The sequence below is a fragment of the Macrobrachium nipponense genome, chromosome 1 (genome assembly GCF_015104395.2).
Source record: "Macrobrachium nipponense isolate FS-2020 chromosome 1, ASM1510439v2, whole genome shotgun sequence".
In the NCBI taxonomy this organism is placed as follows: domain Eukaryota; kingdom Metazoa; phylum Arthropoda; class Malacostraca; order Decapoda; family Palaemonidae; genus Macrobrachium; species Macrobrachium nipponense.
The window spans coordinates 38,461,030-38,488,350 of NC_087200.1; the positions used below are offsets into that span (position 1 = coordinate 38,461,030).

At 38.2% G+C, this 27,321-nt stretch overlaps 1 protein-coding gene across 11 annotated transcripts in view; it reads right to left on the bottom strand.

The window, feature by feature from the left end:
* LOC135219248 (uncharacterized) overlaps positions 1-27,321 on the bottom strand; it is a 114,644-nt gene that overhangs the window by 72,636 nt on the left and 14,687 nt on the right. The window contains exons 1-2 of one of the 11 annotated variants that reach the window (XM_064255848.1): positions 8,637-8,779; positions 5,584-5,698 (exon numbers count right to left, since the gene is read on the bottom strand). The exons of 2 other annotated variants lie outside the window; for them this stretch is intronic. In XM_064255848.1, the coding sequence (XP_064111918.1) occupies positions 5,584-5,645 (62 nt within the window). In that variant the 5' untranslated portion in view covers positions 5,646-5,698; positions 8,637-8,779. 8 more of the 11 variants (XM_064255849.1, XM_064255859.1, XM_064255845.1 and 5 more) reach the window with 8 other exon arrangements.

Consider the following 27,321-nt stretch of genomic DNA (forward strand, 5'->3'; position numbering starts at 1 on the left):
ACCTCTTTGATTCCTTTTACTGTACACCCTTTCACATCACTCTTCCATCATACTTTCCACCATCTCCTAACAATTGATTCATTGTGCAACTGCGGGGTCTTCCTCCTGTTACACCTTTAGAGCCATATTTACTCTCAATTTCCCTTTCAGTGCAGACTAACCTCATAGGTCCCAGCGCTTGGTGTTTGGCATAAATTTTATATTCCAATTCCAATTTAACAAATGGAGATGTCACGAATTATTCACCTTTAGCTTATTTAGGTTCTAGCCCGGTGGTCTGGGCGATAACAAGGTCTGAAGGACTAGACACATACACGTCAACTCCACGCAAAAAAGGTTCACAAGAAACATTTACTACAGAAAATACAAAGAATCTAAGTGCCACGCGGCTGTGGCAATTCTGCGCCCATGAGACAGACCAAGAGATAAGAAAAATTAAGAATTTAACATAAAATCGATGTAATCTGCTTATTCACTTAATGTTTGGTCATACAAACTCAAATCAGACCTCCGCATTCAAAGGATGCGTGGGATACCCCGTGATGAACTTACATTATATCATAGTAATTTAATCAAAGTAATGACCCTGGCTGTGTTGGAGGAGAAAAGCCAGCTGCCTTACCTGCTACCTTTGGTACTTGGGAAGCGAATGACCATTATTTATGTTGTTACATTCGAGAACAACTTTCGTGACGTCATGGCGTACCAATACATGACGTTTGATGCTCTATTCTATTGCGTCTTATCTTTATGCGTTAACTACAAGATATGTTAATTCATATTAAGGTGAATGAATAACTCTAATTTTATATGCTGTGATGCAACTTAAGCAAACTCGAAGGATTTCTCCGTATACGAAGGTTTTCGCCAAGCGTGCTTCCTTTGTTTTCATCTTATATACATTGTAAATTTTGTTTCAAAATTTGATAAAAACCTATAAACTTTATAGCTGAATATTTCGCTCTCCTCCCCCACGCAGTTTCATAAGAGTTAGCTACATATTTACATAATCGTGATATAAATCATGTAGCCGCTCGCACACGTCATAGATTCTTCTTCTTACTCAAGTTAACCTAACAATCTAGCCACCTGTGGGGGCAAGCCAGCCTCAGTGGGTGCCGGTCCCAAGCCCGGATAAATAGGGAGGGTTGGTGTCAGGAAGGGCATCCGACTGTAAAAACCCACGCCAGAACCAATGAAATGAGTCGTGATATTGATGAGAACAGTGCTAGGGCATACTCAGTAAACGACGCACAGACACATCGCCCTAACTCTGTGACAAGGCGAGGGCTGCTGCATCATGAGCGAGGGCAGCTAAAGAAGCGAGCTCTAAATGTGATCAGAATAGGCCAGCTCAATATTGGGTCTATGACAGGAAGAGGAAGAGAGTTGGCGGAGTTGATGAGGATAAAGAGAGTGGATATTTTGTGGTGCAGGAAACTCGATGGAAGGGTAATAAAGCCAAAGAACTGCGGGACGGATACAAGCTAATCTATAGTGGAGCAAATGAGCAGGGTAGGAATGGCGTTGGTGTAGTGTTGTTGGGGGAAATGAAGAATGCAGTGACGGAAGTGAGTAGGAAGAGTGACTGCATTATGAGAGTGAAGATATGTTATGGAGGGGGAAACAATGAACATCATTAGTGCTTATGCTCCACAAGTGGGCTGCACAGAGGAAGAAATGAGCCGTTTTTGGAAGAGCAAGAAAGGATTGTAGTGGGGGCAGACTTTAATGAAGATGTCGGAAATGAAAAGGATGTAATTGAACGTGTGCATGGAGGTCATGGGATTGGGGAGAGAAACCCAGAAGGAGAGAGTATAATAGACTTTGCCGTGTCCTTTGATATGGCATTAGTGAACACATTCTTCAAAAAGAAGAGGGAGCTCTTGATAACATACAGGAGTGGCGGTAGATGCACACAAATAGATTACCTCCTTTACAATAGATCAAGGCTGGTGGAAGTTAGGAATTGTAAAGTTATCCCAGGTGACCACGTGGCCTCCCAACAGGCTCCTTTGTATGGATTTAAAGATGAAAAGAGAAAAGAAAACGAAAACCAATGGGGTAAAGAAAATCAAGAGGTATAAATTGTTAGGGAGGGATACTGATAAGAAGAGAGAGTTCAGGAGAAGAGTGCTGGGAGAGGTTGATCTGGGAATTGAAGATGTGGGAGAATGGTGGAGGCATAATGCATCAGTGATTAGAAGACATGGAAAGGAGATGCTAGGGGAAACATCTGGAATAGTATGGGAGGAAAAGGAGAACTGGTGGTAGGGAGAAGAGGTGGGGGAAGTGGTGAAGGGTAAAAGGGAGGCAAAGAAGAGAATTGAAGATTCACAGCGGGAGGAGGACAGAGAAAGATTAAGAGAAAGAAACAAAGAAGTAAAAAGGGTGGTAGCTCAAGCTAAGGCAAGGGCATATGAAGAGGTTTCTAATGAACTGGAAACCAAGGAAGGGTTGAGTAAGATGCTCAAACTGTCAAAAGTAAGAAATAAAAGAACAAAGGCCATCACCCATATTAAGCAAATGAAAGATAGGAATGGTACAGTCATAAAAAAGGAAGAAGACATCCTGAAAAGATGGAAAGAGTATTTCGAACAACTGCTAAATGAAGAAAATGAAAGACTTGTAAGAGAGGATGGACAAGTAAACATGTGAATGGTAATGGGGATATCTAGGGATGAAGTGATACGTGCCTTAAAAAGAATGAGGAATGGAAAAGCAACAGGACCTGACTTAATCCCAGTCGAAGTTTGGAAAGCCTTAGAAGAGGAAGGGGTAGACATCTTGTATGATCTAATGGTAAAAATATTCGAACAGGAAACGATACCAGAAGAATGGTGGGAAAGCATATTGATACCTATATTTAAAGGTAAAGGTGATGTCCAGGAATGCAGTAATTATAGAGGCATAAAACTACTGTCTCACACGTTGAAGATTTTGGAAAGAATAATAGATAGCAGGCTGAGAGAGGAAGTGAGAATAGGGAAGGAACAGTTAGGATTTATGAAGGGAAGCGGCACAACCGATGGAATATTTTGCATAAAGCAGCTGATGGAGAAATTCAGAGAAAAACAACGAGACCTGCATCTGGTATTCATAGACCTTGAAAAGGCCTATGACAGAGTGCCAAGGCAAGAAATATGGAGATGTTTGAGGGAGAAGATGGTGCAGGAAAAGTATGTCAGAATTATTCAGGAGATGTACAGGAATGTGTATACTAGAGTGAAGAGCAGTGTTGGAGAGACGGATGAATTTGAGGTAGGAGTTGGATTACACCAGGGGTCAGCACTTAGCCCATTCATCTTCAACATCGTGATGGTTGTAATGACTAGGGATGTTAGAGAAGCAGTGTCATGATGCATATTATACGCGGATGATATTGTGTTGTATCCAGAGGGGAGGGAAGAGTTGGAGGGAGGTTAGAGAGGTGGAGAGCAGCACTTGAGGAGAGAGGAATGAGAATAAGCAGATAAAAAACCGAATATATGTGTTCCAGTATTACTGAGGACGGTGGAAGTAGCATAAGATTGGGTGGGGAAGAAATAAAGAAAGTACAGAAGTTCAAGTACTTAGGGTCTGTATTAGAGGATAGTCGAAGCATGGACCAAGAGGTGAGACACCGAATTCAGGCAGGATGGAATAACTGGAGGTCTGCATCAGGGGTCCTCTGTGACAAGAAGGTCCCCCTGAAATTGAAAGGAAAGTTTCATAGGACGGTGGTCAGACCAGCAATGTTATATGGAACAGAAACAGTAAGTATGAGGAAAACAGAGGAGAAGAAGATGGATGTAGCAGAAATGAGAATGTTGAGATGGATGTCGGGAGTAACAAGGGAAGATGGATTAGAAATGAGTATATAAGAGGATCGACAAAGGTAGTTGAAATATCGAAGAAAATACAGGAAGGAAGGCTTCGATGGTATGGACACCTGTTACGAAGGGAGGAACGTCATGTTGGAAGACATACGATGGAAATGGAAGTGCGGGGTAGAAGGAAGAAGGGAAGACCAAGAAAGAGATGGCGTGATTGTGTAGGGGAAGATAAGGTATTGAAAGATAAAAATGAGAACGAGGCACAGGACAGAAATCGATGGAGACGACTCATTTACAATTGCGACCCCACATAAAAATGTGTTTAAGCTAGGAAGAAGACTCAAGTTAGCCTAACGTATGCGGCAGGTTTGTCGCAAAATGAGGGATCCGTCTCTTTTCGCGACAGGAGTCGTCATAATCAGAGTGCTCATGATTTTACTTGTGATGAATATATAAAACACTGTTTTCCCTAATTATATCTCAAATTCTGTACTACTATCACAAAATGAAGATATAATTTCTGACTTAAAATACCGTATGCAAAACCTCTATGTGATTATGCGTAAAGAAATTATTTTAATGTTCAGGAATTGGACAATATATAACTTTCTTTATAGTAAGTGATGGTAATGTACTGCACTCTAATACATTCATACATTGTAAAATAAACAATTCACAGACACACGAGTCCACTAAAAAACATAAGAAATTACTGTATATATATATATATATATATTATATATATATATATATATATTATATATATATATATATATATATATATATATATATATATTATATGTGTGTGTGTGTGTGATCCATACTATAAAAAAAGTTCGAATTTGTAACATGTGAATGTTCACACAAATGTTTCCGAGAAACCCTCACGGGAACATTTTAGTCCAAGAAAGTTACGCAATGTTACGATAGCCGTTGACTTCTATTGCGTAACGTTTCTCCTCTTAACCGCCCGGGATAAATATAAACTAAAGAGCAAAAAACGTTACCTGCCAACTCCCTCCCCCAAGTCTCCGGTGAGCAATAAGTTTCTCATTTTCTTTCATAAGAGAGCGTTTTCTTTTTCTTCTTGGACCCAAACAGACGGTGAAAACGGATGGATATAGAACGAATAAAAGGGATAACGATCTGTCAACCAAATGGGAAACTGGGAGACGAGATAAACACACATATTCAGAAGGTCATCGTTAGTGGGACGGAAATACCACAGAGAGAGAGAGAGAGAGGAGGGAGACGAGAGAGAGAAGAGAGAGATTGAAGAGAGGAGAGAGATTGAATTATATGATCAACTAATGCTATTTGAGCGTAGTACTTTAAAATAACAGTACGATGTAACGTAACGTTCGTGTGTTTTTGATAGTGGGTAATTTCAAGAGAAAACAATCTAGGGTTTCAATATATATATATATATATATATATTATATATATATATATAGTGTCCGTATACACACTATATATATATTTATATATATATATATATATATATATATATATATATATATATATATATATATATATATATCTATATATATATATATATATATATATATATATATATATATATATATACTATATATATATATATATATATATATATTTATATATATATATATATATGCACGTGTGCATACAGGTATGGAGTCGTAGCTGTAGCATATACTATACAGGAAATTCATACAATATGTATGATAATACTTTCGTGTAAAAGTAACTCAACAGCAATGACAATAACACAAGAAAAAATGAGTACCTGGATAGAAAAAAAATGGTGACCTGGATAATCGTCTTCCAGAGCAAGAGGGACGAAGCCATTCTCAGTTGCAGAGGTCCTTCGTTCAACACAGGTGGACTCTGGACCAGTCGCCCTGAGGATGCTGTGCAGTTGAAACTTCAAAAGTTTAAGTGAAGATGTGATGCTTTACTACCCTATTACTGTTCTCCCGCATTTTAATACATTTTTATCTATTGTTATTTTATCTATTGTTATTTTTTTCTTTTTTAATAAGTGAGATCTCTTCCTATATTTCCCTTTACCGCCTCTGACGTCTTCCTCATGAACATGACATTCCTTGGAAACTTGAATTTCAAGTCAGTTGCCCTGCGGACTTGTTCCATATAAATAGGGTTCATCTGAATAATAATAATAATAATAATAATAATAATAATAATAATAATAATAATAATAATAATAATAATAATAATAATAATAATAATAATTCTTTAATTCTTTCAGCCTTGGTCATACCAGTCCAGGATCCTGCGACAGATGCTCTATACTATCCTTACCTGGAAACGGGCTTCTGAAAAGCGTCACCCCTAGGGAGACTCACCCTTCAGGAATTTTAGGAAGCCGGTTGCCAATCCTTTGTCCCATTCCCACGAGCGCAAGCGGAGAGAGAGAGAGAGAGAGAGAGAGGCAAGTAGGGGTATTGGTAAGACAGGAAGTCTTGGTTCATGGCCATGTTAGTTAATAAATGTTCTTCCTAAGCCGGTCATTTTATTTTATCATACCAGTAGAGTAAGTTTTGGAATTGCTACCAGGGCTGGTCAAATCAACTTGATCTAAAAATTCCTTTCCTCGCTTTACTACACTCCGAGAAGAAATACGGAAAACTTCTAACACAGAGAAGGACGTGTGGTAGTCTTGTTTTATTTCAAACGGTACTAATAATTAAAAGAGAGAAAAAAAATATTCTTCTGACATACGCAACGACGTAAAAACTCTCGTAGCTGACCTTGTTCCTTCATGGTCAAGATGGATTATGAAAACATGGACTTCATAAGCTTTGTCGACCAATCAGTTTACAAGAGACCTGTAACCTTTACCACAACGTGGATGATTACCTGCTGGTGAACGAACTGAAGGGTTCAGAAGGGAGCTGTTTCGTCGGTCTCTGTCAGAATATGAGAAAAGGAGGACAATGGGAAATCGAGAAAGGAAATATAAGGGAAAACAAAAGCATAAAATATCGCAGTGATTATAAGCACTGGAAAAGAGAATAGAACAGCATAAAAAAAATGTGTGAGTCTCCCTAGGGGTGACGCTTTTCAGATGCCCGTTTCCAGGTAAGGATAGTAAAGAGCATCTGTCGCAGGATGCTGGACTGGTATGACCAAGGCAGAAAGAATTAAAGAATTATTATTATTATTATGTCAATGAAAAAAATATCGCATTCAACTGGGCAAGAGGAACAAAAAGTTAATTCTAATGATGCACGAGAAAGAAACAAATCGAATCTAGTTTTAGGAAGAAAGTTCCAACAAGAATATGCACATTGGTCGTGGAATGTATTACTTGATTCACTAATCTCAAAAGAAATATGCAATGAGTTGAATTTAAAAGGCGGCAGTACTTAGAAGACAGGAAAAAGGGAAATGCGATATAGGTCAATAGTCACAGTAGTCTTTTCACGAATAGTTCTTAGAACTTTAATTTTTCTGCTATACTGAGGTTGTAAGGACAACTTGCATCTCAAAGCAGTCGCACATGGCTCGAAAGAAGACAGAATCACAATCACCATGAAAAAAAAAGAAGAAAAAAACTTGTTTCGTCCCAGAGTATCAGTGACTTTTGTGGCATCATGGATTAGTGCAATTCACCACTTTTCATTGAAGAAGTACACCGCTTTATGAATGCCGTGGTATGTGCACAATGAAATCTAACAGGCTGAATGAATCACTGACCAGTCTTTTAACAACAGTCGACTGTTAAATATAATTACATTCATCATTATCAGGTGGTATCAATGTAATTCGTTAGTCGTTCATTTCTCCACGGGAGACTACATAATTAAGAATAGATCTCATCACAAGGAAACAATAATGAGGCAAAAGAAAAAAATCGTAAATGAAAATAAAGAACGAAAAACACGAGAAGCAAAAATACTTGGGCGTTGTTGGACTCGAGGCTTTGACTGTTTATGAAACGTGGTTGAGTCACTCACTGAAGGTACATTACTAGATGCCAGGTAGCTCCAGCTGACATCTACATGTCGGAACACTGACAGGAACAGCAAAGAAAGGATTAAATCGTTACCATGGCTAATATGCTTTTACTGAAAGCAGTACTTCAATGATTCAAAATATAACGATGAACAAGTCTCCATAGCAATACGAAAGCAGTCTAAAGTAGTCTCATACCACAGAGAGAGAGAGAGAGAGAGAGAGAGAGAGAGAGAGAGAGAGAGAGAGAGAGAGAGAGAGATATTTCCTTTAGTTATGAATATTAGCGCAGGACATGCCATCGTGTATCAATATTTGAGCCAAGTTAAAACAGAAACACCAGATTTACAACATGGCACACTGTGGCAGCGAAGAAGCAACCAAAATAACGCTTCGAAACCGGCCCTTAGTTAATTGACGACTTAACAACGCACACTATAACCTTTACCCGCATAACACATCATATCAGGAAAGGATATTCGATTTAAGTGTATTCTCTGCATGCGGAAAGGATGTCTTTAGGCTAAAATAAAGCCATAACGTAAAAATAACAGAAAACAATTTTACCTTTGGAAGCTACCTGGACCTACATGACTTTCACTTTTTATCTGTAGACGGGATTTTGTACATTTTGCCCAATAGTCACAAATCACGTTTCTATAAAAACCGAAAGCTGACATTCCTTCATAAAAGCATCACAACAGCGTGAATCGAGATAACTCACTCGTGCTAGCTGGGGTGGTTTCCATTTATACGTACGGAGGAATACAGACCTGCAGAGATTGATAACTAGCGCCATTAGCGAACCGGAAGCGGCCAAGAGTCCAAATTAGGAATGAACGACCAGTCCTCGTCACTTACTTAGCACGCGGAGAAGAGTATTAGAACACGAAATAAGAGACTGAAACTATCTCCTTCCCTCTCAGACAGTCGGTCTGAAGGTGGATGTTAGCATATACCGCACAGTGTTGCCACACACACGACGGTTGACAAGCCCAACTTGGCTACATTGTCTGGCAACTGGCGCGGGGAACTCATGACAACTCACACTGTACTTGTGAGTAACATATCCCTGCATGATTTGGCTAATCAAAGAAAAATTCTGAAGCGGCAGCCTGTTCCATTTGTGATTCGCAGTAATATTTTATGACAGATCTTGATTATTTCCACGGTGATGTACCTTCGGGGATTAAATTTTTCAAAATTCAGCGCGCTTGTTTTCATTTACTCGGCACGCTTTCGCTAATCATTAAAACTCCTTCCTCATAGTTAGTCAGTCCGCACAAAGTCAGTTGCGATCTGGTTACATTCCACTAAGACTAACAGCTTATACATAATAATAATAATAATAATAATAATAATAATAATAATAATAATAATATTGAATTCCGCTGGTTTATAACACAAATACGGCAGCGTTAATAACACACAAGAACTAGGTGTTCTATTTTTCTAACACTGTCCTCAACCATCACACGGATGCCTTCAGGTAGAACAGGGACATTATTATTAAAATGATTATTTCTTAATTACTCTAACAATCCGTTCGAGATGAGGAAAAAGTTGAAATTAAAGAGAGAGAGAGAGAGAGAGAGAGAGAGAGAGAGAGATAACTTCTATCACAAGAATTGATATAAATGTAAAATATAAACAGAGGACGTAGCCACCAGGGGCATCATTTGTTGGGGGGCAGTGGGGGCGCTCCCCCCCGCCCCCCCAAGCTTTCTAGGGGACCACCAAATCAGCGATAGGAAAAAAAATCTACATGCATATATATTCATTTTATGATTATTATAAGATTGAAGTGTAGAGAGAGATAAACTTAAATTACTATGAGATTCAGGGTCTCTGTAACACGGTTTTTTGGACTTTGCTCCTTGTCAAAACATCGGATGTAGCTGAAAGTTGACATATGTATATTTTACAACCACACAAATTTTGTCAGCATTATCAATAACCTAAACCCGATAGTTTTAATTTTTATAGAGTAAAAATGATCTAGCCGAAGCCATGGCCAATGATTACAAGCCAAGAGTCGAAAAACATTCAATACGTAAGCAAGGTAAACACACCTTTTGACGAAATGTTGCCCCGCCCATCCACCAGACAGAAACTCCATCGGCTCTGAAACCCAAAGACTTTATGAATGGCGGAACGATACATAGATGGGGAGGGGGGGGGTATCGGTGCTAGCGTCTCAGTATGACACTTGAACACAAGTATGGTCCCCGTGATCTGGTTGACATGATCAGCAAACTTGGCTTCTGCTCTTCATGCACAGAAAGCAAACAAGTATAGATGCAATGCTGCAGCGGTGCAAGGTGTTCATCTGCCAGAAGAAATTGCAGGCTCTTTCCTCCAGTACAAAGCAGACAATGTTGACCACGCCTCCAGAAACTTAGATGGCCATGGGTCAGTCCATGTAATGGGCCAAATGACAACATTTACCCCAGCTGTCAAGAGCACCAGGAAAACCCCATGATGCAAGGTGGACATGGAGATTATCAAGCAATTAGCTCAAGGGAATCTGGATGAACAGAGAAATCCAAAGACAGTTCTTTCCAAAATTATGTATATCAACATTGAAGTGTTTCAACGAGACATGCAAAATGACAGCCTCAATTTCATGTGGACAGTAGCCTTCCACCTTCCAAAACTACAACCTATGTGGTCAGGGTACATGCAGAAGCTGCACCACAACATCCCACGTCCTGGAAAAAGCTCTGACATATTCCTGTCCATGATTGACCTCACTCCATCCAATCCTTCTTGTGTGAGCTCCACGCTGGAGTATATTATGGACCATGCTAGCAGGTACAACACAACTCCAGTCATCACCTTTGACCAGCAGTTGTGATGGATAGCTTTCATGATCATTGAAACTCAGCCAAAAGAAAGTCCATTACATCAGTTTGTGCTTATCCTGGGTGGATTCTATACAGAGATGAACTTCCTGTGCTCTACAGGTAGTCTTATGGCTGGCTCCGGCTTGAAGGAGGTGATGTCCCAAGTGTATGCTGAAGGCAGTGTGGAGCATATGCTGTCTGGGAAGGCTGTAGCACGGTCTATCAGGTCTCATCTGTTGGCGGACGCAGCTCTGAACACCATGGCTATAGCACAGATGCTTGATGCCCCTTTACCTTGTGTCTCCAGTGAACAGGGCTCATATAACCCAAGTATAGTAGGTTTTCCTTCTTATATTCTTTGTACATAGCTGGAGTTGAAGTCCAACATATTGCTGGTGATGCCGACTATGACATTGTGTCAACAGCATGTGCTATGGCCAAAAGGAGATCAGTGGTAGTTATAGGGGATGACACCAACCTGCTGGTCCTGCTCGTGCACCATCTAAGTCCTAGACATCATGATATCTTCTTGCAGACAACCAGCAAGATCCTCAACATTTGGATCCTACAAGATCATTTCCTGACCTTACTACATGCAATCACAGGGTGTGATACAGCATCAAGGCTATACAACAGAAAATGTCATGGCAATGAGCAAATGCCAACAGCTCAAGGATCATGCCAAATTCTTCATGAAAGCAAATCAATGTCATGATGACGTCAACAAGCATTGGGCAAGTTGCTCTAGAAACCTTATACACTATAAGCCTGGAAATAGCCTTGACTTTGAAAGAGCAGTTAGATTCAGTACCAAAGTGACGTCCAGGTTGGTCTATCTGCCTCCTGAATCTCTTCCAACCATCTGTGATGCAGCCAAATACCACAGTTACAGAGTGTACCACCAGAAACAGACATGGAAAGGCAATCATCTTGATCCAATAAAGTGGGGGTTGGTTTATGCAAAGGGATGCTGCTCCAGCATCTTTGTTGAAACTAGTCAAATGCAACTGTCACGGTAAGTGTGACAAAAATACTTGTTCCTGTCGCAAAAATGGACTGTTGTGCACCCTGGCTTGTGGTCACTGCACCCTTGCAGTGACCACAAGCCAGGGTGCACCAATGCTGCAATGAACAGTGAAGCAGAGCTTCTTGATGATTCGACTTCCTAGATATTAAATTTGGGAATGCAAATGAGGAATGTTGTCACAATCAAGCTCTAATATCTTCTCAGTCTTATTGAAAATGCTTTAGATGAATTCCCTGACCCCAAAACATAGTATTACATACTTTGTTTGCAGTCATAGCACTATTAGTTAGGAAGATGCTTAATTTTTTTGGTATTAAATATTGGGAATGGCGGCCATCTTATATTAGGGCCAACTTAGGGCATTAGCAGTGAGCATATCAGGGTAGATTTTTTTTAGCATGGCGATTAAACCTAATTAAATGCCAAAATCAGTTGAGAAACAATATAAAGCAATTTTTTCCCTGTAAGTAGATTTTCCTTTCTCAATCACGCACCATGATGCTATCTAACGGAAGATAATCCACGTTTTTCACTTAATGACTCACTCATTCATCCAGCACAGACTAAGGTCGTTTTCGGCCAGAGGCAAAGAATGAAAATGCATCTCACGCTCGCTGAACTGACTCACTGGATCTCGGCTTGATATTCCTGATATCAGTCAATGGTAACACGTAGTACTACTAGCGTGTAGAAATCTGCCATCTCGCTCAGAATTTCAAACAGCCGTCGTAGTACTGACAGGTAGAAATCTACTATAATCTCTCTCTCTCTCTCTCTCAAAATTTCAACCAACCTTCATGGTATCAGTAAGTAGAAATCTCTCTCTCTCTCTCTCCTCTCTCTCTCTCTCTCTCTCTCTCTCTCTCTCTCTCTCTCTCTCTCTCTCTCTCTCAGAATTTCAACCCAACGTCGTAGTACTAGTGCAGATACCTACGTTGACGCATGTGCGAAACCAAAGTTTGGTTATTGGATTTTCTACTCTCTCTCTCTCTCTCTCTCTCTCTCTCTCTCTCTCTCTCTCTCTCTCTCTCTCTCTCTCTCTCTCTCAACCAAACACAGGTCGTGCAGGTGAGTAAAACATTTGACAACCGCGAAAACTCGGACTAGGGAACTAGGAGGCAGAAAGTCAGTGTTGCTACAAATAAATTTTTTTTTTACTACCAATGACTGACTGATTAACTACCATAACCTGGCATTGCACCAGAAACGTATATGGAAGTTGCATAAACACGGCTCGCTAAAATTGATTATAGTAGGTCTATTTATATAAGTTTTTCTTAAGAAAAATTCTTCACACTGTAGGTGTTCTAGATAGAATTATTTATCCAAAACATTCTTATGAAATAATTTTGCAATCATTTAAGGGCTTAACGAAAATATTCTAATTAACAAGATTGATGCAAAATCAAAAAAGTATTTTAGTAAACATTCAATACAGTGAGTCTCTACAGGGAAAGAAAATATATAGAAGATGCCTGGACTGCATGAATTACCATTCTGCAAGCGTGGGTGACCCCAGGTAGAATCACAAGTAAGAGAGAGAGAGAGAGAGGACGAGGAGAGAGAGAGAGATTAAGAGAGAGCGAGAGAGAGAAGAGACGAGAGAGAGGAGAGAGAGAGAGAAGAGAGTCGATCTAAACGATATTCTTCTGGCGTCTGCTAAGTTATTAATACATACTTCAATACACGAAGGAGGAAATACCTAAAGTCTGACCAATCTCAAAGAGACAATGAAGGCAACGATTTTCTAAGAAGTCGGCGCCAGCATGTTTTTATTACTCCTTCGGGACAAATAAAGAAGATAATAAGAGCGCAAGACACTACTTCCCTGAAGTGTTCCTAAAGAGGAGCCTACGACACTATCCTCCTGAAGCTTTCGCATCTTAATTGCTGAGATAATGGAAGCGAAAATCTTTTAGATCCAAGCAGTTTACAAAATTTGAAATCATCAACAAAGCTTGAAAACGTTATCTTTCACGTAATTTAGGGCAGGAATAAACAAGAGAGGAAACGAAAAGACTGAAAAAGTCAGTCAGAGCGAGAGAAATCTTGACGACTAAGACGAGAGGGGGAGAAGATATGTCAGTGTGGGGAGTCTCATGTGGTCATCGAAAAGGAAAAGGGATTACATACACGAGCCAAAATAATCTCAATAATAAACAAGTAGAAAATGCGCCAAAGTTTCTCCAGTGCAATCGAGTTTTCTGTATGAGCCAAAGTCAATGAAGCTTTCAGCCACGGCCAGATGGTGGCCTGTCCTATAGAGTTGCCAGACGTACGATTATGGCTAATTTTAACCTTAAATGAAATAAAAACTACTGAGGTTAGAGGGCTTCAATTTGGCATGTTTGATGATTGGAGGGTGGATGATCAACATACCAATTAGCAGTCCTCTAGCCTCAATAGTTCTTAAGATCTAAGGGCAGACAGAAAAAGTGTGTACAGGCAGACAAAGCCACCTCAGTAGTTTTCTTTTACAAAACCTAAAAACAGCGAGGTTAATTTGTTGCAGACAGAATGAGGATTCAGAAAAAGGGGCGTGGCCACTGATGGCATCAATCAATCACTCTGATTCAACCTCATCAAGGAGACGCTCTAAATTTCCATCGCTTCTCATTTAATCCTATCGAGGAGGAACACAAAATAAGACGCTCCAAATTACAAGAACTTTCTGAAAAGGGTGACAAGAAGCAGACAGTATACCGCTTAGAAACTGGGAGGAAGAAGGAAGGAAGGAACTTACTCTCCGACTGCACTTGCCACCTGAACCTATCACAACATTCACCTTCGCAACTTTAAGAGCGAGGTGTGATGAAGCACTTTTGCTCAATGGTTTGTGTAGCATATAGTATGCATAATCGCCGCAGGGGGCTACTGCCGTCAGTGCACCTCATGTAGTGCACTGTAGCATGACTTAAGGTTCGTTGCAGCGTTCCTTCGGCCTCAGGCTGCAACCTCTTTCATTCCTTTTACTGTACCTTCGTTCATAATTCTCTTCCTTCCATCTAACTTCCCACCCTCTCATAACTTTTGCTTCCTAGTGCAAAGGTTGTGAGGTTTTCCCCCCTGCTTCACCTTTCAAATTTCTTACTGTCGATTTTCCTTGAAGCGCTGAATGACCTCACGGGTCACAGTGCTTGGCCAGTGGCCTAAATTCTATATTCTATTCTTCTGTTCTAAATGTATAATGTATGTGGATTTGAAAACGCGAGAACTGTGAAGATACGCGGAAGTGATTAAAAAAGGTTAGCACAGATGAGATAATGCATTAATTAAGACGGTAGGTTGTTGCAGTGTGCTCATTGGGAGACGGTAGAAGGAAGGAGAGGCGGCACAGAGGTTGGCTCAAGGAATTCAACAAGGTATTGATGAGCCTTTAGCACAGTTGCTATGGAAGCTTTCTGCACAGGGAGCTCATCCACGATTCAGGAGTTAAAGAATGGTGTTAGAAACAACTCGTGACTTTTTTTCTCCACATTTTAGAAAAAAAGACTTCAGACGCACGCACACATATATGTATATATATATACCGGGTGTTTCAAATGTCACTCACTTACAGCAAATGTAATTGAACCATAAAGTGGATGAAATTCATACGGTAAAATCTATCCTAACTGAGAATATCTGGCGTAGCATCTTTGGTCTGGAATGTTCATCCATAAGTCAGTGGCACACCTTGACGCGTGCACCACCTTTTTCGTAGCAATCAAGTCACCGTTTCACGCATGCCTGGCCAGCATGCGACAACATTCCGGGAGTTACTGGTGAACATCCGTTTCTGATGCGTTCTCCAAGCGACGGTAGAGATCCCGGGGCGTTGTTCCATAGACATTCGACTTGATGTCACCTCACAAGCATCAGTCCCGTGGAATGGGCTCCCCATTCACCTGATCTCACGCCATATGATTTTTTCTTGTGGATCTACATCAAGTCGAAAGTCTATGGAAAAAGCTCTCGGGATCTACCGTCTCTTGGAGAACGCATCAGCAAACGCATCAGCAACACATCAGTGACTCTCAAAATGTTGTCAGGTGTAGGTCAGTCAAGCCACCGTTGGCTTGATTGCTACGAAAAAGGTGGTGCATTCCAGTTCAAAGATGGTACCACAGATATTCTCAGTTAGGATAGATTTTGCCATATGATTTTCATCCACTTTATGTTTCACTTAAATTTTCAATAAACAATATAAAACTGTGAGTGACTTTTGAAACACCCGGTGTATATTATACATATATTTCTCTGACAGTGTCAGAAATATCATATCCCCCTCTCCCTCTTGCTCCGTGTGTGTATATATATAATATATATATATATATATATATATATATATATATATATATATATATATAAAGGTATAAGCCACGAAGGAAAGGTAAACAACGTTGTTTATCTTTCCTTCGTGGCTTATCCTTTATTTATGCATTTACCACGTTCCAAACTTTCGTGATTCAGTTATACACACACACACACACACACACACACACACACACACACATATATATATATATATGTATATATATATATATGTATATATTTATATATATACATATATATATTTATATTTATATATATATATATAAATATTATATATATATATATAGATATATATAATATTATATATTTATATATAATATAAAAATATATATATATATATAGTATAATATATATATAATATTTTATATATATATTTTATATATACTACACGGAGCAAGAGGGAGATGTTTCTGACGCAAGAGAGAGAGAGAGAGAGAGAGAGAGAGAGAGAGAGAGAGAGAGAGAGAGAGAGCACGAAACCTCAACTCTAATTAGCAAACAATCCACAAAACTTGTATTGGTGATAATCCAAGGTGTCGAGTGAACCTTCAGCATGAAAACATAAATAAAATAAATAAATAAATAAATAAATAAATAAATAGGTAAATAAATAAATAAGTAAATATTCATGCGAAAGCCAGACGAACGAAAACACTTCACAGATATATAATCAAAGTGCCTCACATAGAAAGATGAAAACACGAATCAGGAGAACCGGTCTCCAAATTATCATCAACACATGACAGACCATTGCTGAGTACATCTGAACGAAACGACCCACATCCGGGGATGCAGTACAAACGTAGCCTACCCAATCCTTAACAACATACCCATCCCAATAATCCCCATCCAACCGCCGCCCAACCACCCAGCTCACATCCAATTCCTATGCATTAACCGCCCAATCTTCTGGTTCCTTCTTGGGTGCATTGCCGCAGATAGAGTCTAACCATAATATACAACCGTAAAAGCAAAACAATCGGAGTGGTAGGGCCACTTCTATAACCCTCCCGATCCCGACCTCTTCCACCCATTCGATCATCTAAATGGACCGTTTGAAACCCCCCACCCCACTTGACCCCTGCCATCGTTCAAGAAGAAGAATGAGGGGATGTCGGTAACGTGTATAATGGTATATACGTGCATATATTATCAAGCAATATATATATATATATATATATATATATATATATATGTATGTATGATAGTTTTTCATTCATTTTAAGCGTGACATTTTTGTATTTAGCCTCAATATACCTTAGAAACAACCTATAATAAAAGAGATTAGTTAAATCACGTGGGGACAGAGACTCACACACTCAACCATTTCCCCGAACATCAATGGCTCCCGAGAAAAGGCAAGACAACCGTCTCTGCCACATTCATACTTTAACTGCTACATCGCGGATGAACCCCTGGTGCAGAAAACTTTTAAAGTATACTTCGCTTCATGAAACGCCACTACTAAACCTCTGTCCTCCTCTGATGGGGGTTTCATACCATCCCAACTTCTATCCTTCCTAATAGTTAAAAGTAGGCCTCTCAAAACTTCACAAGAGATCCATCAGCAGTGCGGAGAATGCCCTCACACACACACACACATACACACACACACACACACACTGTCTCATTTGGTTCTATTTTGAGCGCACTCCAACACTTCTTGGATGTTGAGGCGCTTCATTCCCAACACTCTTTCAAGCCACCTATCCAGATCTTTCTTAGTCTTCCTCTCCTCTTTCCTCCCAACACTTCCAATTTGTACAATATTTGCATCTGCCTGTAAAGCATCATTCTCTCCACATGACCAAACCATCTCAAACACCCTGATCCACCACTTAACTTACATGAAACTTTTTTGAACTTCTATGTATTTTCACAATCCTTATAATTTCACATCTACTTATGCCACTCATACCATGCAAACAGTTTACCTATGAAACTTCAACTTGTTCTCTCATTAATACTCCACATTTGCACTTCACTCCCATAAAAAATAGTCGGCTCAATAATGACTCCATACATTCCAACCTTGTCTTCACAGACACTTCAAGTTTCCTTCAATCTCTTGCCACATTCCATGTTTCTATTGTTCTTTCATCTTCCCGTCATCCCATATTACTTGCTCCTAAATACCTACACAATTCAAGTGCTACGTTTCTTTAACCAGCTATATACGAGTATATATATATATATATATATATATATATATATATATATATATATATATATATATATATATATACTATATACATATATATATATATATATATACATATACTATATATATATATATATATATATATATATATATATATATATATATATATATATATATATATATATTCGAATCTATACTAGATCCGTTACTCCATACTTCTGGTTTCCATTTACCCTCACAACCGAACTCTTAGTAATATTTACTCTAAACTTCCTCTTCTTGCCAACACTTTGACAGTACTTCTCTATCTGTGTATTCTGTTATCTGATAGCATCCGCTGTTCCATACTCTATTCATGGCCCATGGTCTTATAATGCAATATTACTATTAGATCTACATGTCCTTTTCTTGCTTCCTGTATCATTAAGTCCATGAAGATGGAAATACACTCTTATCTTAGCCCAATTTTTACATCGGAACCAGCCACTCGTCCCCATATGAATTCTAACAATTTCTTTATTTCCATCAAAGATATTTTTCACTCTCAATATCTGATCTTGTGGAGCACATACAGTCTTTTCTTTACTTTTAATCTTCTCATCCTACTTTTAAATAACATTTTAGCCACTCACCATCTTCCTTGTTCTCTAATGAGTCTTCTGCAATCTGCCTCACTATTTCAATGAAAATCATATGATGCATTTTCCTTGGTATACTCAGTACCATTATGCCCCTAGAGTTATTTAATTTTATACAAAACATTGCTAACTTTTTTTTCAAAACGTTCCTTCAGAACCTTATATAAATCCAAAAATACTTAACACACCATTGTCAGTCACTCATTCCTACTTTCATCACGTGATACTGATCCGTCTCACTAGATGTGCCATCAACTCCTGGCGTCTTACCATTTGTCTACCTCTTAACTGTGCTCCTTACTTCCTCAACAGAGTCATATTCCACAAGCATCTCAAACTTTAACCAACATCTTCAACTTTTTCCTCATATTATACTACAGACACACACACACACACACACACACACACACACACACACACACACACATATATATATATATATATATATATATATATATATATTAGTATATACGTATGTATGCATATGTTACAGGGAATATGTGAAATCAAGGATTTCACGAAATCCCTTCATGCTGGGCAGGTACCATTCTTAATAAATTTTTTTATTTCAGTTCCTAAAGTTAATTCACTTCTATAAATAAGGAATTCTTACTTAGAAGTTTTTTATATATATCTATATATAGTCTTGGCATTCTTGTCTATTATTATTATCACTATATGACATTCGTGACCCATATAATCATCTATTTGTTTTGACAAACCCTTATGAAGACTGTAAAACACAGGCATTTTTCTTCGGGTATAGTATTCATGCAAATGAATCTTGTATTTTGATGATAAAAACATTCAAAAACGAAAAACAAAGTAACGAAATATTCCGAGTAAATGGCAAAGCTGGAACGAAGTCTGTACAGAAAAGAAGACATAAGAATAGAAAAATGTTATGAATACTCTTAATGGAAACAAATGGGGGACTATATTATATATAATTGATAAATTGAATAGTTGCCGATAATTCCATTTGAACAATTTAGGTATTATATGTAGGTAAATAAACACAAAAACAAATAAATTAAAAGTGCGGAAGTTCAGTAGGCCTATAGAAAAACAGGCTAGGAAGAATGGAAAGATTTTCTGAGGAAAGTCGAGGCAAAAGGGATCAACCAGAAGTATATGGCTTCCAGGAAACAATAACAGACCCACGGATTAAAAGAGGTAGAAGATAATGATTGGGATTAAAAGAGGTAGAAGATAATGATTGGCAGTTACAACTCCAGGGAAGTGCATCTGGCAACGTGGGGGACAACGCCTAAATCGCCATGAAGGAACCGATAGAGTATAGTACCAAACATGGTGACAGTGTAGACGAATCACTGTTCCACCATGCTTAGTACTATAAGCCCTCTGGGATCAAATGTTCCTAAGCGAATTGGTTATTTCACTTATGACCTAAGGATTCACATATTCCTTGTAACATATACATATATATATATATTATATATATATATATATATATATATATATATAGTATATATATATATATATGTATATATATATATATATATATATATATATATGCAATTGTAATAGATACAGTTTTGTCTATTTCAATTGCATATGTATCTGGTAAAAAGTGACCAATAGATTCTACATATATATGCATATATATATATATATATATATATATATATATATATATATATATATATATATATATATATAATATACTATATTAACGGCAAATATTTTAGTTATACACATAATTGAGCGTTTCTGTCCGTGATTTTTATATTATAATCTGACAACATTCTATTAAACTGTCCTTCATATGGTATAAATATATATGCAGGTGCCAGGTGTGGATACCGACGTTGGTATGGCTGGTGACGGCGATGGTAGGTACTGTGATAAATGGTAAATCCGTCGTTGTCGTTTAGTCATAGGAAGCTTCCACCTGGGCAGAGTTTTAGTGGGTGAATCCACTGGAACTGTCCCTTGGTTGAGGATTGCTCTATAGATCGTTCGGCAGATTTCTAGGAAAAGTAAGAGGCTGAAAGACTATCGTATCCCAAGAGCACATTTTAAATGACGCAGCTTAAAGATAAAAAACAAAATTTGAAAAAAAAAAAAAGCCAACATGAGAAGGTAAAATACACATTTAGTGGCAGAAACAATACGAAAAAGTGTAATAAAACCGAAACTTGAAAACAGAAATTCACATCCTTTTGTTTGATGGATTCTAAGTCTTATTTTATTGATGGGGGATTCCAGAACCTCAATTTTGTATGGGCAATTAATTTTGAAGAACAGCATAAGCTCACTTCAGTCTATTGTATGATCAAGTGGCCCTAATATGCACATGAAATTCTGAACCGTATTTTACTGATAGTATAAGCTCTATTAATCATTACGAGGGGGCTCTTCCGGTCTCCCAAAAGTAAATTTCATTACAGTTCTTGCATGGAATCTTATAAACACCGGAATCATCCTGCTCTTATTCAAAGAAAAATCGATAATTATCTGAAATTTTCGACAGTATTAGGTTATTTTTCTGTGGTCAACACAAGGAAACTTTATTTGATTGCTTTTTTGTTTGTTATTTGTAGGGCCTCAAGTTCATTTTATTCGCTTTTCACGCTTTCTATATTTACATTTTCCCAGTGGATTAATTATGAGGTCATTCATTTTAAAACTTAAAAAAGAAGTATTCAATGAATAACTGATTAATTTACGAAATTCTCGGCAGCCTTTCGATGAAGTATGATGGGTGGATTAATTGGGTCAGGTGCTGATGAACTGTATCCAATACATTCGACGCCTTTGAAGAAATACATTATAAACTGGGATATGGTCAAGGTCTTCATTGAAGAATCAAAAGGGTAAACTGTCTTCCATTGTTGTAAAAGAAATGTTGTCATTGCAACACTTCTACTTTAATATTATTTCTCTGCAAAAGCAACTGCTAGCGATGCAACCTGTGAACTCACTGCTGCTTGATTAATCAGTGCTTTCGTGTCCCCGTCACTATTTAACTTTGAGCGGCGAAACTTCTCCTTTTGATATGTGATCTTTACATACATGTCTTTGTCAAAAATGTTACATTTCTGAAGATGATTATTTTTCGTTATTAAAAATCTAGTTTGATTTTTTCAAATGCACGTAGAATAGAATAGAATATAGAATTTAGACCAAAGGCGATGAGCTGGGACCTATGAGGTCATTCAGCGCTTAAATGGATATTGAGAGTAGGAATGTTTGAAAGGTGTAAAAGGAAGAAAATTTCGCAGTTGCACTGTGAAATAATATTTAGGAGAGGGTGGAAAGTAAGATAGAAGAAAGAGAATATGAAAAAAGATACAGTAAAAGGAATGAAAGGAGTTGCCACTCTGGGCCGAAGGGACGATGCAAGGAACCTTAAGTAATGCCTACAGTACACCGCATGAGGTGAAATGACGGTACTAACTCTCCTACGGGATCAATTGCACGGAGGTGTCAATTACATTGTGTTTTTGCGTGATTAATCTACGAGCGCGAGAAAGCTGGGTAATAACTGAAGTTAGTATTACCATATAATATCAAGGAAATAATGCTGCCATGGAATAATTGATTTATCAGAAACTATGGAAAAAACGAATTTTGGTATAATTCATAAATCTGAACTAAGCTCAATTTCATCTTCGTTTCGTCTGGAGACAAGTGTGAAAATATATTATAATTAAGAAAGTCATTAAAGTTCATACTATATGCGAGTGTGCTGCTTTCAAGGTCACACGCGTGTCCGATGTATCTCGATATAACTGCCTTAATGTGATGGGTGTTCAGTATATATTCATTTGCTTTTTGCAAGTTTCGGTTTTATTACACTTTTGGAAATTGGTTTCTGCTATTGAATGCTCATTTTACCTTCGCATGCAGACTTTCTGACATTTTCATTTTCCACTTCTAAGAAGTCATTTAAATCTTGGGCTTCTATTTTTTTTCGCCCCCCCCACTCACCCTTCCTTTTAGAACCACTCTTACTTTTACTTTTGCTTTTAAGTCTAACTTCTTTTTCGGTGTTTGTACCTTGCTAGTCAACTCTGAGTTATTTTTATTTATTATCTGTATCCAAGAATAAATCTGTTCTAGTATTTTTGCACTTCCTCATTTGTCCTAGAAATTCAAAGTTTTCTGTAATATGCGTAGCTTGGAGAACAGGAAAGTCTTCCAATAAATAAAGAAAAATAATATTAATACTATCAAAAAGATTACCAAGTCTCCCTCACGTCCAGAGGACGACGAAGAACTTGGACTTGCGTTTTCTAGAAAGTGAAATCGCAGGCGAAAGTTAAACAAATTAGATTTTCTGTAATAAACAGTTTATACGTACTGTCATGAAACCTTTTTGTCAAGCAAGTGTTCATTCCCCTTCTAAGTTATGTTTTCCTAACTGGATATAAAAACATTTCAGCTCCTAAATAAACACGGCAAAGTTAATGAACAATACAGCATTTTTTTTTTTTTGCCAGCTTATTGTTTCGTTCCTAATGGACTCTGCGGTATTTTAGGATGAATCATTAATCTCCCGGGACTAAATTGTCTTCTCTCTCTCTCTCTCTCTCTCGCATGCGCAGTAAACACCTAGTGACGTAGGTGTGTTTGTGCGTGTGTGATAGTGACCTTGACACGTATTCTGCTTTGTTTTGTTTGTTTACGAGGATACACCACCTGTGGAAATGGGTGCAGTCAACAGTTTTAGATAAAATCACTTTGACGGAAGAGATTGTACGAATAACGAACACAAAAAAATATCATTATGGGTATACCTGCACCAAAACTTCACGAATGTTTACACAAAAATCTGTACCGAAACAGGAGAAATTAATTGACAAAATTACGGGGAAATCTAATGCTGAATAAACGCAGAGAAAAAAAATGATAAACATAGCTAAAAAGAAGGAATTACACAAAGGTTAGTAAACTGAATATAAGTAAAACTGAAGAAATGATGATTCGTTAAGATAAGAGGGTCCAGGATTTAATAAAAAGAAAAAGTCGAACAAAGTCTAGAAAAAATCTCCCATCTAAAACGACAGAGAACGGAGCAGGTTAACTGCGGTTTCCCTTTGATAATAATATAGGACCCCACAACATAGCCCTCCCTTTCCTAAGGATTCTTTTCATTCGGGGATGAACATTTTGGGAAATGACTCAACGAAGGACCTCAGTGAAGGATGCAGTATATATAAGAAGAGTTAACAGAGCCAAATTGATCAGATGAAATGCTGGGTGTCGTATAAACTGATGCTTTGAGTAATATCTCATCATATATGATCTTGAACAACTTACGTGCTTTGGCATGTTTAAAAAAAAGAAAAAACGTATAATTATTTTTGTCGAATTAGAAAAATTATTAAAAAATCCATTATAAAAAAAGAAATCTGTCATATCATCAGATTCCAACCAACACCTCCCCCCCTCCACCCCGACCGCAGGCTTGGTATAGATAGATCCAAGAGGTGAATAATGTTACAAAACAAAAACGATGGAGTCAGGTTATATGATTCAGTGACTAAGCAGCTCCTTGACATTAAGCACCTCTCAATTCTGACTGAAATCAAAGGACAAGATAACAGACATTCTTCGGCAAAGTCACCTGATACCCGTTGATGAGTCAGAACAGGTGTCCGAACTACAGGTGCAGCATGCAGGAAAGGAACGAGGCAGGGTTTTCTGACTTGAAATCGCTCCCAAAAGACCCTTTCAGGCTGATTAAATCTCCGGGATTTAACCGTAGCAGAAATCGTGATTGAGACCGTGATAGTCATAGGTTTGGCCATAGGAGTCGATAAAACAGCCCCCGCCCCCTTTCTCTTCCCCCCCTGAAACCCCCAACCCCCATCCCTATCCTCCATCTATCAGAGATATGATCATAACAGCTATATGAAGAACAGTAACAGGAAAATAAAAATATAACTGGATAATCCAACCACCAATAATCTTTATACAGATATAGCAATGAAGTACAATTTAAGAACTGTTGCAGAAATATTTAAAAAAGACGTTTAGGTCATCTTTACCAGAATATTGACAAAAGAAAGGGCATGGATGATATGCCCGTTAAGGCTGCCCATACGAATTCATGTAACACGAAAACGTTATTGACGATCGAGCACATTAACGTTGCAAAACGTTGAAATACAGCAGTTACTACCGAGTCGGAACCACTATTCTGTACATATACCGAATTTTATTATTATTATTATTATTATTATTATTATTATTATTATTATTATTATTATTATTATTATTATTATTATTATTATTATTATTAAGAAAATGAAGCCTATTCATATGGATCAAGTCCACAAGGGCCATCGATTTGAAATTCAAGCTTCCAAAAAATATGGTGTTCATTTGAAAGTAGCAGAAGCTAATAGAAGTACAGAAAGAAGAGTCGGCCAACGCAGAATCAGAGGAATTTATTTCTGGTGATAGAAACTCATTATTCAGTATAATGTGGTTCGGATCCAACAATAAACTTAGGTCCCGTTGCTAGTTATAGCCACGTAAAAATATCTAATCCTTCGGGCCAGCCCTAGGAGAGCTGTTAATCAGCTCAGTAGTCTGGTAAAACTAAGATATAATCAACTTTTAAAAGAAAGAATAGACTAATTATTAGAAAAGAAAAAATAAATAAACAAATTAAAAGCTTAGGAGGGGCCCAAGATAGAAAGGTGAGTCTTCCATCTTTTATCGTAGGAACTGTTTATTTACATTTTCATGCATTAAAGGAATCACTGGACTAATTAGAAAATACTGTTTGTCATATGGTGCTGAAGATTAAACTAGTTAATATACAGGGCGATATAAATAACGACTTATTCACTACAGATAGATCAAATGGTGTTACTAACAAAATCGTAATGAACCCAGGCAATAAAAGACCTCGCAAGAATGACTGTCATTCGGTATTGTAATTGATCGACCGAAAATGACAGCCAGCTCAGAAGCTGTTCAGTACCAAGTAGCGAATCTTCAACTAATACAATTCTCCTTGTATTTTAGTAATTCACTTAGATTTTAAAAATTGATTTAATATGTTAATTCATCTTTTTTTATAACGACTAATCTCTTTCTGTATTTCTCAGTACCTTCAGTGACTTCTTTCGAACGAACGCCATATACTTTGGAAGGTTGAATTTCAAGCCGATGGCCCCTGTGGGCTTGTCTCACATGAACAGGGTTCATCTTCCGAATAATAATAATAATAATAATAAAGCCTACAACACCAAGAAATTAAGGGAGAAAACAAGTGAGGTCAATGAAATAATGGGCATAATACACACCACCAGTATCACAGAAACAAATAACTTGGCATATGCAGGAGCAAGATTAGTAGCAGAACTGATGGGGATTCGAACACCAACACCACCAGCACAACCAACCCAACAGAAACCAAAACAGCAACCTCCTTGGAAAAGGCGCCTGGAAAAGCAAATCATGGTGATGAGATCTGACTTGAGTAAACTGAAAGAGATGGTAGAAGCAAGAAAGCAAGGGAGGAACTGAACGAGATATACAAAGTACAAGAGAGGGGACTAAACAACACAATAGAAGATGTAAAACAGAGGCTTAAAGCCAAAGCACATAAGATCCAACGGTACATGAACAGGAATAAGGGATACCAACAGAACAAACTATTCGGAACTAACCAGAAAAGACTATACAGCCAACTAAGAGGGGAAGACAACCACCAAGAAATTCCTGAAGCCGAACCAAGTAAGAGACTCTGGGAAAACATATGGAGCAATCCGGTATCACACAAAAAACATGCAACATGGCTCCAGGAAGTCAAGGAAGAAGAAACAGGGAGAATAAAACAAAGATTCACAGAGATCACGACAGACACAGTCAGACACCAACTAAAGAAAATGCCAAACTGGAAAGCCCCAGGTCCCGATGAAGTCCATGGATACTGGCTCAAAAACTTCAATGCCCTACACCCACGAAGAGCAGAACAACTCCAGCATTGTATCTCAAATCACCATGCACCCAAATGGATGCCCACAGGAAGAACATCCTTAGTACAAAAAGACAAGAGTAAGGGAAATATAGCCAGTAACTACAGGCCTATCACTGCCTACCAATAATGTGGAAGTTACTAACAGGTATCATCAGTGAAAGGCTATACAACTACCTAGAGACAAACATCATCCCCCACCAACAGAAAGGCTGCAGAAGGAAGTGTAGGGGCACAAAAGACCAGCTCCTGATAGACAAAATGGTAATGAAGAACAGTAGGAGAAGGAAAACCAACCTAAGCATGGCATGGATAGACTATAAGAAAGCCTTCGACATGATACCACACACATGGCTAATAGAATGCCTGAAAATATATGGGGCAGAGGAAAACATCATCAACTTCCTCAAAAATACAATGCACAACTGGAGCACAACTGGAATACAATACTTACAAGCTCTGGAATAAGACTAGCAGAGGTTAATATCAGGAGAGGGATCTTCCAGGGCGACTCACTGTCCCCACTGCTCTTCGTAGTAGCCATGATTCCCATGGCAAAAGTACTACAGAAGATGGATGCCGGGTACCAACTCAAGA